At 50.8% G+C, this 14,469-nt stretch overlaps 1 protein-coding gene across 2 annotated transcripts in view; it reads right to left on the bottom strand.

Moving 5' to 3' along the window:
• Positions 1–3,309: 3,309 nt before the first annotated feature.
• xirp2a (xin actin binding repeat containing 2a) overlaps positions 3,310–14,469 on the bottom strand; it is a 45,863-nt gene continuing 34,703 nt past the window's right edge. For both annotated transcript variants that reach the window (XM_068590290.1, XM_068590291.1), the window contains 3 exons: positions 5,180–14,321; positions 4,304–4,437; positions 3,310–3,439 (listed from right to left, as the gene is read on the bottom strand). In XM_068590290.1, the coding sequence (XP_068446391.1) occupies positions 4,343–4,437; positions 5,180–14,321 (9,237 nt within the window). In that variant the 3' untranslated portion in view covers positions 3,310–3,439; positions 4,304–4,342. The remainder of the gene's footprint in view (positions 3,440–4,303; positions 4,438–5,179; positions 14,322–14,469) is intronic.

Below are 14,469 nucleotides of genomic sequence, written 5' to 3'. Positions count from 1 at the left end.
TTGATCATTCAGCCACAAGCAGCACTGAAAAGTGAACTGTGTGATGCAACTTTGTTGGATTTTGTAAAAGTCCAACGATGACTACAACATATATATATATATATATATATATATATATATGTATATATATATATGTATGTATATATATATATATATATATATATATATATATATATATATATATATATATATATATACATATATATGTATATATATATATACATATACATATATAATAGACCTTGTGATGCATTTACTATATATATATATACCTTGCATTATACCTTGTAAATGCATCACAAGGTCTGTGTTTTTCATGGCACGGTGCCCCTCAGCGCACTGCAAATTCATACACCTTTACCCGTTTGACAACATGCTGATGACTATTCAGCTCTTAAAGTTCTCTTTTTAAATTGTGTTTTTAGTTCGGTGCCTGAAACAGGGTCAGTAAACACAAGCTAAAGAGATTTATGCAATGTAAATTGCATCAGCAAAAAGGCTCATTAAGGGGGCTGAACCGCTTTGAAAGCCTTGTTGTGTGTCTGAAAGTCTCTTAAAAAGATTGTTTAAGTGGCTAAAGACACCACGGTGACCTGGAGCTTCATGGCGGTGAAGACAGTGTTGTAGTTTAACTGTCCGCAAGAATCCTAAATACATATTTTCTCTCTCTATTCATCAAGGTTGTTCTGCGAGAGTTGCTCAGCGTTTGAGGACACCTGCCATGGAGACGTCGGCCTTCTTCTCCAATGTGACGGGACCACATGTCACTCATCAAATAATAATAAAAGCGACAGCACCATGGTTACTCAGGTTAACCCACAAACTGTGTTATGAGAACAAGTTCAGGGGGAAGTGTCCCTTTAAGCACCAGGATGCCTCTGCTCCATAGCTCACTGCTTATGGATGCATCTGCAGTTTTCATTGCAAAATTGAGCATCGATTTGAGTGTCTTCACCAGCTGTACACGGGTACTTTTTATTATTGTTGCCTCTCCTATCTGAACGGGTGGGCAGTCGTCTGGGTTTCTAACTGTTTGGCACTTGGATAAAACAATTAAACGGCATCTACTTTTGGATCGTCGATGAAAACGTTCCGGAGAGGAGAATAGCCCAATTAAAATTTTTTAAAAAAAAAAGATGCCGAGCTGCATTTCGGGAGAGGATGCTGAATTCTTGAGGCAGCAACAGTGCTTCTCCAACTTAAAGACGCTGTCAGCACAATGCAGCACCGCGACCCACGCTGAACCCCGAAAGACATCACTTTTTCTGACACTGAAGTAGTTTTTGCCGGTGTAATTAACAGTGCAGTATATTCTCATTGCATCCAATTACCCCGTGTGTGCAAGCTGTAACCAAGAAGAGCGGGAGGAGGAGGAGGAGGAGGAGGGGGCCTGTCAAAGGTGACAAAAGCCACCTAATGGAAAAATCTGTAACTCCAACAGCAGCCCTGCTCTATCAGTGAAAATCAATACGCCTTTTTGCCAAAGAGATCACAGCTGGACAGTGTCTCCGAGGTAATATATATCAAGCCAGCCACACAAAGACACAGCTCACTATTGCAGTCCGTGATTAAAAACTCATATTGTCGCATTTATTTCAACTAGGACACATGACAGAAATGACAGAAATGACCCAAAAGGGAAAAACCTTTTTATTCAGACACAAAAAGAAAGCTGTCGGACGTTCATACAGAGAAAAACACCTGTGACGAACGCACTTATTTGAAAATATAGCTTTTGTTTGGATCAGTCGGCAAAAAAATATAGATATGCAGATAACATGAGAGGAGAACACACACTCTCTGCACACCAGGTGCATCAAACAAAGCTAGATATCGAACAAAAGAGCAGAAGTGTCGTCTTAAAACGCAGTACAAAAACACTCAATGGGAGCAGTTCATCTCTCCATGGACATGAGATGTGAAATAACTTGTGGTCAACGCTGTGTGATTAGTAGCTGAAATGAGCCGACGGCTTCAAGAGTCGTCGCCGTCGTCGTCGTCGTCGTCGTCGTCGTCGTCGTAGTATCTGTTCCTCTTGATCTGCTCCTCGACTGTCAGGGCCTCTTCATCCCCGCCGGCGCTGACGTCCAGGGCGAAGCCGTCGCTGCTCTCATCCTTCCGCCTCACATCTCCGGTGTCATCCGCTTCCTCCCTCGCCTCCGTCCCGAAATCCAAAAGGTCATCAAGCGCCGACGGCGGTGTCGTCGTCGTCGTCGTCTCTCCGGCGGATCCACCGAAGACATCGGATCTGAAATCAGAGCTCAGGCCGGCGAAGATGTCCTCGAGGAAGCTGGACGTGCTCGCCTTTGGCTCGCCGGCGAACGCTCCCTCGGCCGTGGATTCGGCACCCGCCGGCACGAAGGCGTCGTCCCTCTGCGTCCATCGGGATTCCTCGCCGCGATCGGATCGGAAGAAATCTGTCGCATCCGGCGGAAAGAGCGGCCGGGTTTCCTCTCCCCCGGCATCGCTCGACCATCGAAACAGGACGCCGTGATCCGGCGGCGTCTGGCCGTAACGATTGTTATTGTTGGAGTTTGCATTCGCCGCCGCCGCTGCCACCTCCTCATCTATTAAGGTGACCTTTACCGCCTCCCCGTTGTTCATGCCGTCAGTATTTCCTTTATCCCTCTCCCCCTGGCTCTCCCTCTCACCCGCTGCACTTTCCACCTGCCCATCATGTCCATTCACTATCACTTCCTCTACCCTTTCTGCGCCCTCCTCGCCACTCCCCCGCGGTACTTTCAGGCCTTTCACAGCTCCGCCGCCGCTCCCCGGGCTTTGTTCCTCCTCTTCCACTCCATGACGCACTTCAGCGTCCGTCTGGGAGCCGCTGTTTGACTCCGCAGTTTCCCGAGTGCGAGTAACACTCGCCGGGTTCTCGGCGGACGCTGCCGTGGCGGCCGGAGCCGTGGACTGAGCCGGCGTCTCTTCGGGCTTTCTCACGTTCTCTTGCACCTCGTCGTTTTCCTTGGGTCCATTTAGTACTTTCTCAGCGGGGCCGTCCGTCTCCTTTAATGACGGCTTAGTCAGGTGTTCGTTTTCCTGAGCCGAGCCCTCCTTCGGGGGCCATGACGGCTTAACCAACTTCAACTCCTCCTCGATGGCGAAGGATTTTTTGGGAGAATCTGCCTGAGGAGGCCACACCACAGACATCTTAGTGGTGAGCTTTTTGCTTTCGTCTTCTGGTGATCTCACGTCATCCTCCCGAGCTGCTGATGCGCTCTGAGCGGCGGGACTTTTTGAATCCATGACTTTCTTTTCAGGTGATGGCGATTTGACTTTGGTCTTTTCAGCGGGAGTTTCCTGGATCTTATTATTCCAGAGTTCTTTGTGTGGTTTCTGTCCGAATCCCTCGTCGTAATTTCCTTTGGATTTGAACAGTTGCTTGTAGTGTGGCTTGCAGTACATTCGTCCATGGAGAGAGGCGTAGTTACCAAGGCTGCAGAGGAGGAGGAAGAAAAGAAGAAGTTAAAGCAGCGCAAAGCAGAGGCGTCTGTAGGATTTTGACACATCCGGGGCTTAGCCTGGAAAATTATAGCTTATGCACGCGCCAAAATCTTTAGGCGTAGAAACACTCTTCACATACCCTACAGGTACCCGCTCTTCTGCACTGAATTGAGGCATTTCATGCAAAAGAAAATAAACAAGATGGTTGGCCGTTATATCCTCACATTAACTTCAGCGTCTTTCCCCTCGAGAAGAAGCCCAACTTCATTATTTTTAGGTACACAATTCTCACACACTACAATTGCATTTGCAGACAGATGCTAATATTAACAGAAAGTTTTTTCCCATGTAATACCAACTAGCAGCTACTTCCCTCTCGTAGTTCCAGCTGCAACACTCTACATTTAAAATAATTTCTATTCCCATTACCTCTTTAATTCCTGACCACCTTTGGGGGGAAAACATCTAAAAAATGTTTGTGACATCTTGTTGTGCTGCTAGCCAAAGACAGCAGCCTGCTGTTGTGCAGAGCGCCTGCTGCCTGACGCTGTTTTGGGTGAACGACGTCTCGTGTGACCTGAAGGTGTTAGTGCCAAAGCCAAAGTAGTGGCTTTTAAAATATATTTATATTTATAATTGTTACTCAAACCTGTCCAAAAACACCGTGGAAGCATCCACGTGAGATAACCGTAATTTAAGGATGTGATCTTTAAAAAATAAATATATATATATATATTTTAATGAATATTCGGGGCTAATTAAAAGACATCCGGGGCTTTAGCCCCGAATGTTTTAGCCGAGCGACGCCAGGTGCAAAGGGATGACAGAAGGATGCGCTCGCTCTGTGAAACATCACCTTAGCTTGCCGCTGCAGTGCTCACAGCGAAAGCAGCTCCTATGGAAGGTTTGTTTGTCCGCGAGCAGCGCCTCCATCGGGTACACCCTCTTCCGACAAACCCGACACAGTTCGGACTCTGGAACTCGAATTTTCTGCGAAGAAATAAAGTGAGAATGAAGAGACTGGCTCCGTATTCGTCATTATAAAAGCATTTCTTACACAACGATCAAATCACAGAGCTCTTTCCAGGAAGGTTAGTCACAAAAAACCTTTGTTAGAGCGGGTGACAGCCAACTAAATAAAACTGTCACTGAGTGTCTGGTACGCGCCGCTGTAAGCAGCATCGGCATTAGAATAGCTATTAATAGTCTAAAATGGTTTGTGTTTGAAGGACTTAGAGTGCTTTTCATAATTAATGCAAAAACTTTGAAAATGTAATTAATTCCATGTTTGAAAAAGTGAGTTTGTTTGAGAATTCATGGACTTCACGAACATGGAAATATGGAAAAAAAGGTGAATCTCCAACTGAAGAATAAAAATAAACAGATTGTTTTCTTCCTGCTTGAGACGTTTCGAGCACTTCTCTGCATCACACACGCGGGCATGAGAAACATCCGTTTAATATGTTGCCAGCTTCATGCATCAGAGGCAAAAATAAAGAGGACAAAGTGTAACCTGTGAAGATAAAAAAACCTGACGGCGGCAGCTTCGGTGTGAACAGTTCAAATCCAAGAAAAGCACATCAAAGGAAACCACGGCATGTAAATAACACGCGTCAAACCAATGTTAATGCTCCTGTTCTTCACACACGATGCAGTTCAACGTCTCACACACACACACACAAACACACACACCGCCACGCCGGTTTAGTGTCCTCATGCCCGCTCGGTTTACCCGTCACGACGGTTTCCTGCTGGCGCGTAACGATCTGCGAGGTCCTCTGCTCCGTGACACTGAAACCCAGGTTCTGGAAAACGCCCTGGCTCTCGGCCCACGACTGCTGGAAGTTCCTCAGCAGTTCCTCGGTGGAGGCCTCGGGGGGCACGGCCACCACCGGCACCGCGCCCCGCACCACGTCGGCGTAGGACGGAGGGTTGCCGCGGGCCAGCGAGCCCGCGGAGTCGTCGATGCTGCAGAATTGCTCGGTGACCACCGTCGTCTCCGAGCGACCCGCCGCCTCGCAGCGCGCCGCCTCGGGTTCCCTCCTCTCGATTTGTTCTCTGAGCTCTCGGGCGGCTCGGGAGCCGTGCTCGCCCGTCTCGAACACGTTCTTTATGGCTTTCACGTTGAACGAGGGGACGTCGTCGCCCCTCGGCGGCTCGGCCTCGGCGTCCTCCGTGTCGCTGCCCAGCCGCTCCGTGATGACGATGGGCTCTTTTCTGGCGTAGACTTTGGGTCGCGGCGACTCGAACCGGTCCACCAGCCTGGAGAGATCGACCTTCGGGAGGTCCTCCTTCAGGAGCTCCATCAGCGCGGCCTCGCCGCCGTCCTCGGCGTCGGGCCCCAAGCGCTCGGGGATGTCGATGGGGTCCTTCCGCGTGTACATCCTGCTCACCTCCGCCTTCTGCGCGTCCTCGAAGAAAGACTTCTTATCCCTCACCGTGGTCATCGAGTCCGCCATTTCGGCCACGCCCCCCAGCTCTCGCTGGTGCCCCTCCGTCAAAACCTCCCCGTCGCCGAACGGGGACGACCGCTCTCGTTCCTCTGCGAAACACTCCGGCAGCATGGCGTGCAGCGGCGGCGTCACGCCGCGGGACAGCTTGGAGGTGGCGTCCCTGAGCTTCATCAGCTTCTCGGAGCGGCTCAGGGTGGGCGACGGCGTGGCCCTGCCGAACGCAGACGTGGGCGTGTACGACCTGCGCGGGGGCGGCGGCGGCGTGCCGACCGACTTGTAGGGCGGCGGGGAAGGCGTGACCCTGAGCGGCGAGTCGATCCTCCTCGACTCGATGCTTATAAACGTCGGCGACGGCGTGCGGATGCTCGCCAAAGGCGAGGACACCCTCTGGTCGGCCGCCTCCCTCAGCTCCTGATGCGTTTTTATCTCTTGCAGGGACTTTTTCTCTTCCACCAGCTTCTTCTCACTTCTGGACGAGCCGATGGAGATCTTCGATATCTTCGTGGTCGCTGCAGTCAGAGCGCTCTTGTCTGGTTTCGGCGGCGGCGGCGGCGGCGCTTCTTTTTCTTTTTCGCGGCCCTGCTTTTCCGAGCTCTCTTTCACAAACGTGACAAACTTTGCTTGACAATTATTCCTCACATACAGCATCATCTCTTTCAGCTTTTTCTTACTCTGCTGTTGAGCAATTTCACTGAAATTCTTTCTCTCATCCGAACCCATCGCCCAGTCAGGGAGTTGGCTTATAATCATCCTGACAGCGTTGGAGTCTATTTTGCTCGGTGTGCCTTCAAGCTCTTTCATTTCAGCGAGCAGCTTCTGCATCACATCACATTTCTCCAAAACTGTGATTTCCTCTGAACGAGACTCGTCTTTGTGGGCTATTTTGCCCGTCGCTCGCGCAGACACGCCCTCGGGCTCACCTTTTGACTCACCCGTCTTTATCTGCATTGTGTGGGCCTCCGCTGCCTGTACCTTTGCTTGCTGTTGCAGGTGAACCCCCTCTTGTCGGTGACAGCGCTGCTGCACCGCGCTCTCCGTCACCACCACCTCCTCGCGATGCTGAACGTGCTCCGCCTTCATGCTCTGCTGACTGCGGGAGACCGATACATGGCCTCGTCCTTGATGAGTCGCTGCAGATGTTATCTTGGCCACCTTCGGCATTAAAACAGTAACTGATGGTGACAGCTTTATATCAGACTCATTCTTTTGCAGCTGCTCTCCCTTTTTAACGTGAACCTCCACTTCCACTTCCTTCACAGGTGCGGGCATGCTTTTCTTCTCCTTCACGTTGATTTCTCTCCTCATCTCCGTCCTTGTGGATGTCAGCTGGTCGCTCTTGTGACTCCCTTTTGTTTCGCCGCTCTGCGACGCATCGCTTTTCTCTTGCTGTGAATGCATCTCACTTTTCTCCTCTTTCCTCTCTGTCGGCATCTTGAAGGTTTTCACCTTGAAACTCGGAGTTACCTTTGGAATTTTAGTGGGCTGAGAGGGACTCATTTTCCCCTCCTGTGTCGGAGGAGCATTACTATTCTTCACATCTTCTGCTTTCAATGTGACCGCAGCCTGGCTTTGGAGATTTACATTTTCCTGGACGGCGCTCTGTGTGGCAGTGACGGACCTGGAGCTGGATTTCTTAATAAACTGCTGCTGCTGCGTGACTGAAGAAGTCACCACATTCGAGCATGATTGGTTTTCAATATTGGAGGCCTGAGATTCAGAGATAACAGTCTGCTGCTTGTGTGAAGGTGGACTCTTGTTAACAACCTCAGTGGAGGCCATTTTTCCTGAGTGCTCGCTGGCAACGTGTTTTTTATCCACTGATACGTTTGAAGATCCAGACGCTGATTTCTTATTTAAAACTGAGATCAAGGGTTTGCTCAAAGGGATTTGGGAAGGGCTTTTCTTGGCAGGCAATACTCCTTCATTGGAAACAATCTTGGCTTCTTTGCATTTTGCTTTTGTGGCCTCTTCCGTCTCTGTGCTTCCAGCCGCCCGGAGCTCAGGACTTGCAGCAAAAGAGGGGATCATAGTCGGTGGAGAAGTGGGAGTGGTGACGTTACTCCTCTCCATTTCTTCCTTCTCCATTTGCAGGCGGTACTTTTCCTCTGCGAGCATGAGAGGGGTTTTAAATTTGCGAGCGAAAGGCCGAGCCTTCGCAGCTGCAGCGGGTTCAGGAGGCGGAGGCAGTTTGATAGGAGGGACAAAGCTTTTTCTCGGTGGCTTCGGGCTCTCTTTTGGCGTTGGTTTCACATGTGGGACGCTCGGGATTTTTGTCGTGGACGCCGCTGCTAATTCGGACTGAATCTGCTTGCTGGTTTTAATCTGTTGGGTACTTTCCTTTTTCATCTCCTGAACTTCAACTCTTTCTTGGCGCTCCGTGGCTTGTTCGGGAGGGAGCTGTGGCGGTGGTGGTGGAGGAGGAGGAGGAGGAGGCGGAGGAGGAGTTGGCTGCTTTTTCTGCCATTTGGGTTTAACGTGCGCGGGCTGCTTCTGCGCTTCTGCTTGCTTGGGCACTTTGAATAAAGGCTTGCCGATCGGTTTGCCCGGCTTCGCAGGGGGAGGCGTCGCGTACAGCTCTCGCTGTGAGGGAGGCGACGGGAGGAAGTCTTGGCCCGCAGAGGGTGGAGGCGGAGGAGGCGGAGGAGGAGGGAAGAAGTCAGCCTCGCACTTGCATTCCATGGGAGGCGGAGGAGGTGGAGGCGGGAGGTCGCTGTCCTGCCTCATGATGGAAGAGGGGGACGCCGGGCCCTCCAGCACCGGCGGCGGCGGCGGAGGGAGGGAGAGCTCCGACTCCGAGGGCGGAGGAGGCGACGAGGGAGGCGGCGGGAAGTGGATCTCCGGCTTCGCCTTTTTCACCACGCCTTTCCCTCCTCTCACGTCCAGGTTTCGGTGATCGCTCTTCGTGTTTTTCACGCTTTTCTGTGCGAGCGCCTTCGTCTCCGTCTGCGTTTGAGACGCTTGCTCCGACGACGCGTGCTGCTGACGGACGACGGTCCTCTCCGTCACCGTGGTCTGCACCTGTTTGATCGACTTCGTTTCGCACACTTGCTTGCTTGAAACATTGGTCTGCGATACGTTTCGCACCTCTTTCATCACACTCGCTTCAGCCGCTTTGGTCCCCGTTTGATCATTATTAGTAATTTGTTTATTCTTTATCATAACGGGCTTAGGAGCTTGTATTTTCTGTGGAGGCGGCGCTTGCTGCTTCTGTTCCTTCATGCTCTTCTGTTGAGAGGCCCCAGTGGTATTATCTGTTTTGGCTGCTGTAACAGAGTGGGCCTCTTGGGTTATTACCTGTGTTTTCACTGATTTGCTTTCGTTGTGCCTCTGTGTGTGCTCCTGTGACTCACCGCTCTGAGAGAGCTTTTTCACAGCGGGGGCTGCATTGACTGCTTCGCTCTCACTCTTGGCGTCATGCGAGCGTTCACGCTCCGCTTGCTTCGCAGTTAATGGATTCTTCGCGGGCGCTTTCGCTTTCTTCGGGGGATGCGTGCGCTTCGGATTTGAATATTGTTTTCTTTGCATTAGATTCTTTATTGCTCCTTGAACGTCCCCTTTTACGACTTCCTCCTTTTCCACCTGCGTTGCCTCCTGTCCTTCATAGAGGCATTTTATTGATGTTTTCACGTCTCCTTCGATGCTCCCCCTGCGCTGCAGTCTGGAGGAAGCTGTCGGCTCCAGTAAGAGCTGAATGGTGCCTTTAACGTCCCCTTGTTCGCTTACTTGATGCTGGAAAGTCTTTTTCTCACTCGTCGCCTCGTGTAAGCTTTGCATGGCGGTGTGGATATCCCCTTTGAGGATCTCCTCCCTTTCAACCTCTTTCACAGCTTGCTTGGCCTCCTCCAGGGACCTCAGGGTCCCTTTGATATCACCCGGCACCAGATCTTCAACCGTCGCTTCCGCATTGGTGGTTGCAGATTTCTCCAGTGACTCGAGAGCACCTCTGATATCCCCCCTGACAATTTCAGGCTTTTCCATTTCTTTGGCTTGACGCTGGGCCTCCTCCAGAGACCTCAGCGTCGTGGGTATGTCACCCTTCACCACCTCCTCTTTCTCTATTAAAACTTTCTGATTGATGGCTTGAGTCAGTGAATCCAGGGCCGCGTTGAGGTCACCTTTGACAATATCTTTCTTCTCCAGGTTTCTGTAGGTGACGGCAGGCTCCGTCATGAAGACTTTCACATTGCTGTGAACGTCTCCGGGAACTATATCGTCTTCTGCAACCGTGCGACCGATCTGCTGCTGATTCTTCCGCAGCAAGAATTTTGTCTCCTGGATGTCGCCGCCGACGATATTCTCCTTTCTCACTTCCTCCTGAGCTTCTCCGGGTTCGCACTGGAGCTGCTTCAGATAATCCAAGGCGCCCGACTCAATGCACGTGGAGTAAAAGCTGACGTTGCCTCTCTCCGTGTCTCCGACCCGTATCTTTTTAGAGTCTTCTGCTCCCGAGTTGGAGAGAAGACGATGAAGGGTTCTGCTCACGTTCCCTTGAACGATGTCCTCCTTCTCCATGCTGGCCCTCTCCTCTTTGTTCAAGAGGGAGTAGATCGTCAACCTCACGTCTCCTTTCTCGTCCTCTTGAATCAGGATGCCTCGCTTGGAGGAGCCCTCGTTCCTGAGCAGATTGTTTACGGCCTCTTGAATGTCTCCGCGGACTATTTCCTCTTTCTCCACACTGTTTTCCCTTTCCTGGCTGTACAGCTGCTTCACCGTGGTGTTGATGTTGCCCCGCTCCTCCCTGTCGATCGTTATCCCCCTTTCAGTGATCTCCCTGCGGTTGAGGAGGTTCATCATTATGTTGCTCAGATCGCCTCTGATAATCTCTTCTCTTTGGATTTCTGGAGCCTCCTGGTTCATCAGTTTGTACTTTGCCATGCGGACGTCGCCAATCTCATCCGTCTCGATGAGAACACCTTGGGAATCCACAATTTTCTGAGAATACAGCTCCTCAAGTGTGTCTTTGATGCTCTTACCCATTATTTCTGTCTTCTTCATGCCGCTGTCGTTGAACTCGTGGAACGGAGTGGTTTCAAACAGCCATGTTGTCGTCTTCACATCGGCTTGTGGGATTTCCTCCTTTGTGACAACGAGCTCTGCGCCGTCGGTCTCTTTGATACTGTCGAGTGGCTGCTTCTCAAAGAGCCACACAGACTGCTTGACGTCCCCTTTCATGACTTCCTCCTTTGTCACCCTCTCCATGCCGTCGTACTCGGCGCCTTCGCCGCGAATCTCGTCAATCGTGCGCGTTTCAAACATCCACGTCGCGGATCTGACGTCGCCTTTTTGAAGTTCGCTCACGCTGACGGTCCTGATGTACCTTTGAGACATCTCGTCGGTCTCAAATCGCTGCTTATTCGTCTTCACGTCGCCGCCTTGGATATCCGCGACTGTTTTCGACCTGACTTTTATCTCCTCCGTAATTTCATCCAGAGGTTGCGTTTCAAACCTCCACCTCGCAGTGTTGACGTCTCCTTTGTTGATGCCTTCCTCAGTCACAGCTTTGATGACGTAGACCTCCTCTGAATCTCTAATTGAATCCAGGGGCTTTGTCTCGAACTGCCATCGAGCCCCCACTACGTCTCCTCTGATGATTTCCTCCTTGGTTACTGTAGTAACTTCATGATAATGGCCCTCTTTGTCACAGATTGCATACAGCGGCTGAGTTTCAAACATCATGGTGTAATTCTTCACATCCCCCCTCTCTCCTTCATCTCTGAAGATACTAGTGATTTTAGTCATATCAGTCTCAGTGGACTCCTCTTTAATTTGATCCAGAGAGTAAGTCTCGAAAATGAAGCGCCCCTTATCGACGTCGCCACCCTGGACGTCGATCACGGTGCGACTTTCCTTTCCCGCCGCTGAGTCATCGCGGATGGCATCAATTGGATGATGCTCAAACATCCAGGTGCAGTTGCCCACATCTCCCTTCTGGATTTCCTCGGCCTGCTGCGTCTTCAGCCTCTGCATCGTTTCCTCGGAGGTGGAGCTCATAATGTCGGAGGAGCGATTCTCAAAGATGTACTTCATCCTAGAAACGTCACCCGACTGGATGTCGATTTCCGTGACCCTCCGAAAAGAACCAACGTCCTCACCCGTGATGTTTTCCAGGTTCTCGGTTTCAAAGAGGAAGCGGGCCAGCCGCACGTCTTTCCCGTGGACGTCGTCTTGCTTCACATTGCAGGTTTTCAGAATGGTCTCAGACTCCGTATGGTCGCGTATGTTGTCGAGTGTCTGGGTCTCAAAAAGCCAAGTGCACGTTTTGACGTCGCCTTTTTGAACTTCCTCGACGTCCGCCTCGCTCTTTTCCACCTTTTCATACAGAGCATCCATCGGTTGAGTCTCAAAAAGCCACCTGCAAGTCTTGACGTCCCCTCTCTCGATTTCAATACCTTCCTTAGACGTATGTTCTTCTTCGTCGAAATGAGATTTGATGGAATCGAGCGCTTGAGTTTCAAACAACCACTTGGCTGTTTTGACGTCCCCTGACTCGACCTCCTGCTTGGAGATACCCTTTATGATCTGAAACTTATTGATGCTTTCATCAAACTCATCAATCGGACGGGTTTCAAACATCCATCTGCAACTGCGCACGTCTCCCTTCACAATCTCCTCGCGCCTCACGGTCCTCACCTCGTGGTAATTGCCCGAGCTGTCTTGCATCGCGTACATCGGCGTGGATTCAAAAAGAACTCTGTTGGATCGGACGGATCCACTCGTGACGCCTTCAATTTGGATTTTCTGCGTTCCTTCACACTTACTTAAATCCATACTTTCAAACCTTTCTTTGTAATTCGTCACGTCTATTTTGTCGAGAGTGTCGACGTTCACCGTTCTTGTAATCTCCTTCTTCTCCTCCCTTATATTCTCCAGCGGCTGGCTCTCAAAGACCCACCTCTGATGTCTCACGTCGCCCTTTTCTTCCTCCGATGCCACCATCTTCTGAAGTTTTCCCACTTCGAGCAGTTCTTTCAGATTTTCCATGGGGACGGTTTCAAACAGATGTTTGGCTGATTGAACATCTCCTCCTACGATCTCCTCTGAAGGTAAAGGTCTAGCATTGGCGTTGTCCTTCAGAGTATCCATCGACTGAGTCTCAAACACCAGACAGTGCTTCCTCACATCAGCACCAATCACGTCTTCCTTCTGCTTCCTGGAACTCTCCCATTCCTCATCCTTAATGGTGTCAAGGGTCTTTGTCTCAAAAAGCCACATACCTTTGTTCACACCACCTTGGACGTTCTCCTCCATGGATATGCCACATATCAGCTTCACCATCGCGGGGTCTTTGTTAATGATATCCAGCGGCTGGGTTTCAAACATCCAGCGTGACGTCTTGACGTCTCCTTTCTCAGTCTCCTCCCTGCGGATGGTGGTAATCTCCAGCATCTCTCCCGAATCCCCCCTGATGACACACATGGGCTGGGTTTCAAACATGCGAGTGGTTGTCTTCACATCCCCTTTGATTTCCTCCAGCTCTGACTTCAGGTTCAGGAAGTGGCTCTCTTCGATCGTTTCCGTTTTACCCAGGGAGTCCAGATGCTGCGTCTCGAAGAGATACCTGGCGGTCTTCACATCCCCGCCGGTGATGCTTTTGGCGACGGCGACGTCCGTCTCGTGCTCGTCTTCCTGGTAGATCTTATTCAGGTAATCCAGTGGCTGCGTCTCAAAAAGCCAGGTGGCGGTGCGGACGTCGCCTCTCGCGAGATCAGTCATTTTCTGCGACTGCTCGGTTGAATCGGTCGCCTCCGTCCCCAGAACGTCGATGGGCTGGGTCTCGAACATCCACGCCGTGTGTCGGACATCTTTGCCGGCAATGATTTCCTGCTGGGCGATATTCCCCACCTCGTCTTCGTCCGGGTTGTCGTCTTTGATTGTGTCCAGCGGCTTGTTTTCGAACATCCAGCGCATGGACTGCACTTCGCCTTTGAGGATCTCGTCCCATTCCTGGGACTCTCTGTCAGGGCTCGAGCATTGACTCGAGCCGTTGCCGTCGTGTTCAAACATATAGCACGCCTGCTGGACTTCTCCCACCATTTCCTCGCTTTCCAAGTCCTTTTTTTCGGCTTCGGTGAGCTCGCTCAAGAAGTCCTCTTCGAGGTTCTTGCGGACTTCTGGATTGATGTGCTTGTAGAGGCGCTTGAGTTCAGCTGTACTCTTGTGTTTGAAGTACTGCTCCTTATTAACGACGGGCTTGTGTTGGCCGGCCGGCTTTTGAGGCTGGGAAGAGACATCGTCAGGTTCCTGCAACAGGTTCGAGGGCGGAGGAGGAAAGTGATCCGTCGGCTCATAAGCCAATGACGAGGCAGACGCTGCTGATGAGGCAGTCTTGAAGGTGGAAGAGGCGTCATAGCTCGTCATGGTTGAAGCTTTAGAGGACTTATTCACTGGTGCCCATTGAAACTGGTTGAAATCCACATCAACCTACGGTTTGTTAGTGGTTTTGGTTAAGGAGAGAGCGAAAGTGAAGGTTGTGTTGAAGAAAGGAGTTTCTAAAAGTTGTTATGTCATAAATAGCACAGGAAAGGATAGCTTTGAAGTACAGAGTCATAGAGGAAATAAAGTTTCAAAA

This window comes from Clinocottus analis, unplaced genomic scaffold (genome assembly GCF_023055335.1).
Source record: "Clinocottus analis isolate CAN_PGR_092001 unplaced genomic scaffold, fCliAna1.0.p SCAF_24, whole genome shotgun sequence".
Lineage (NCBI taxonomy): Eukaryota > Metazoa > Chordata > Actinopteri > Perciformes > Cottidae > Clinocottus > Clinocottus analis.
This window is presented reverse-complemented; position numbering and strand designations above follow the sequence as displayed.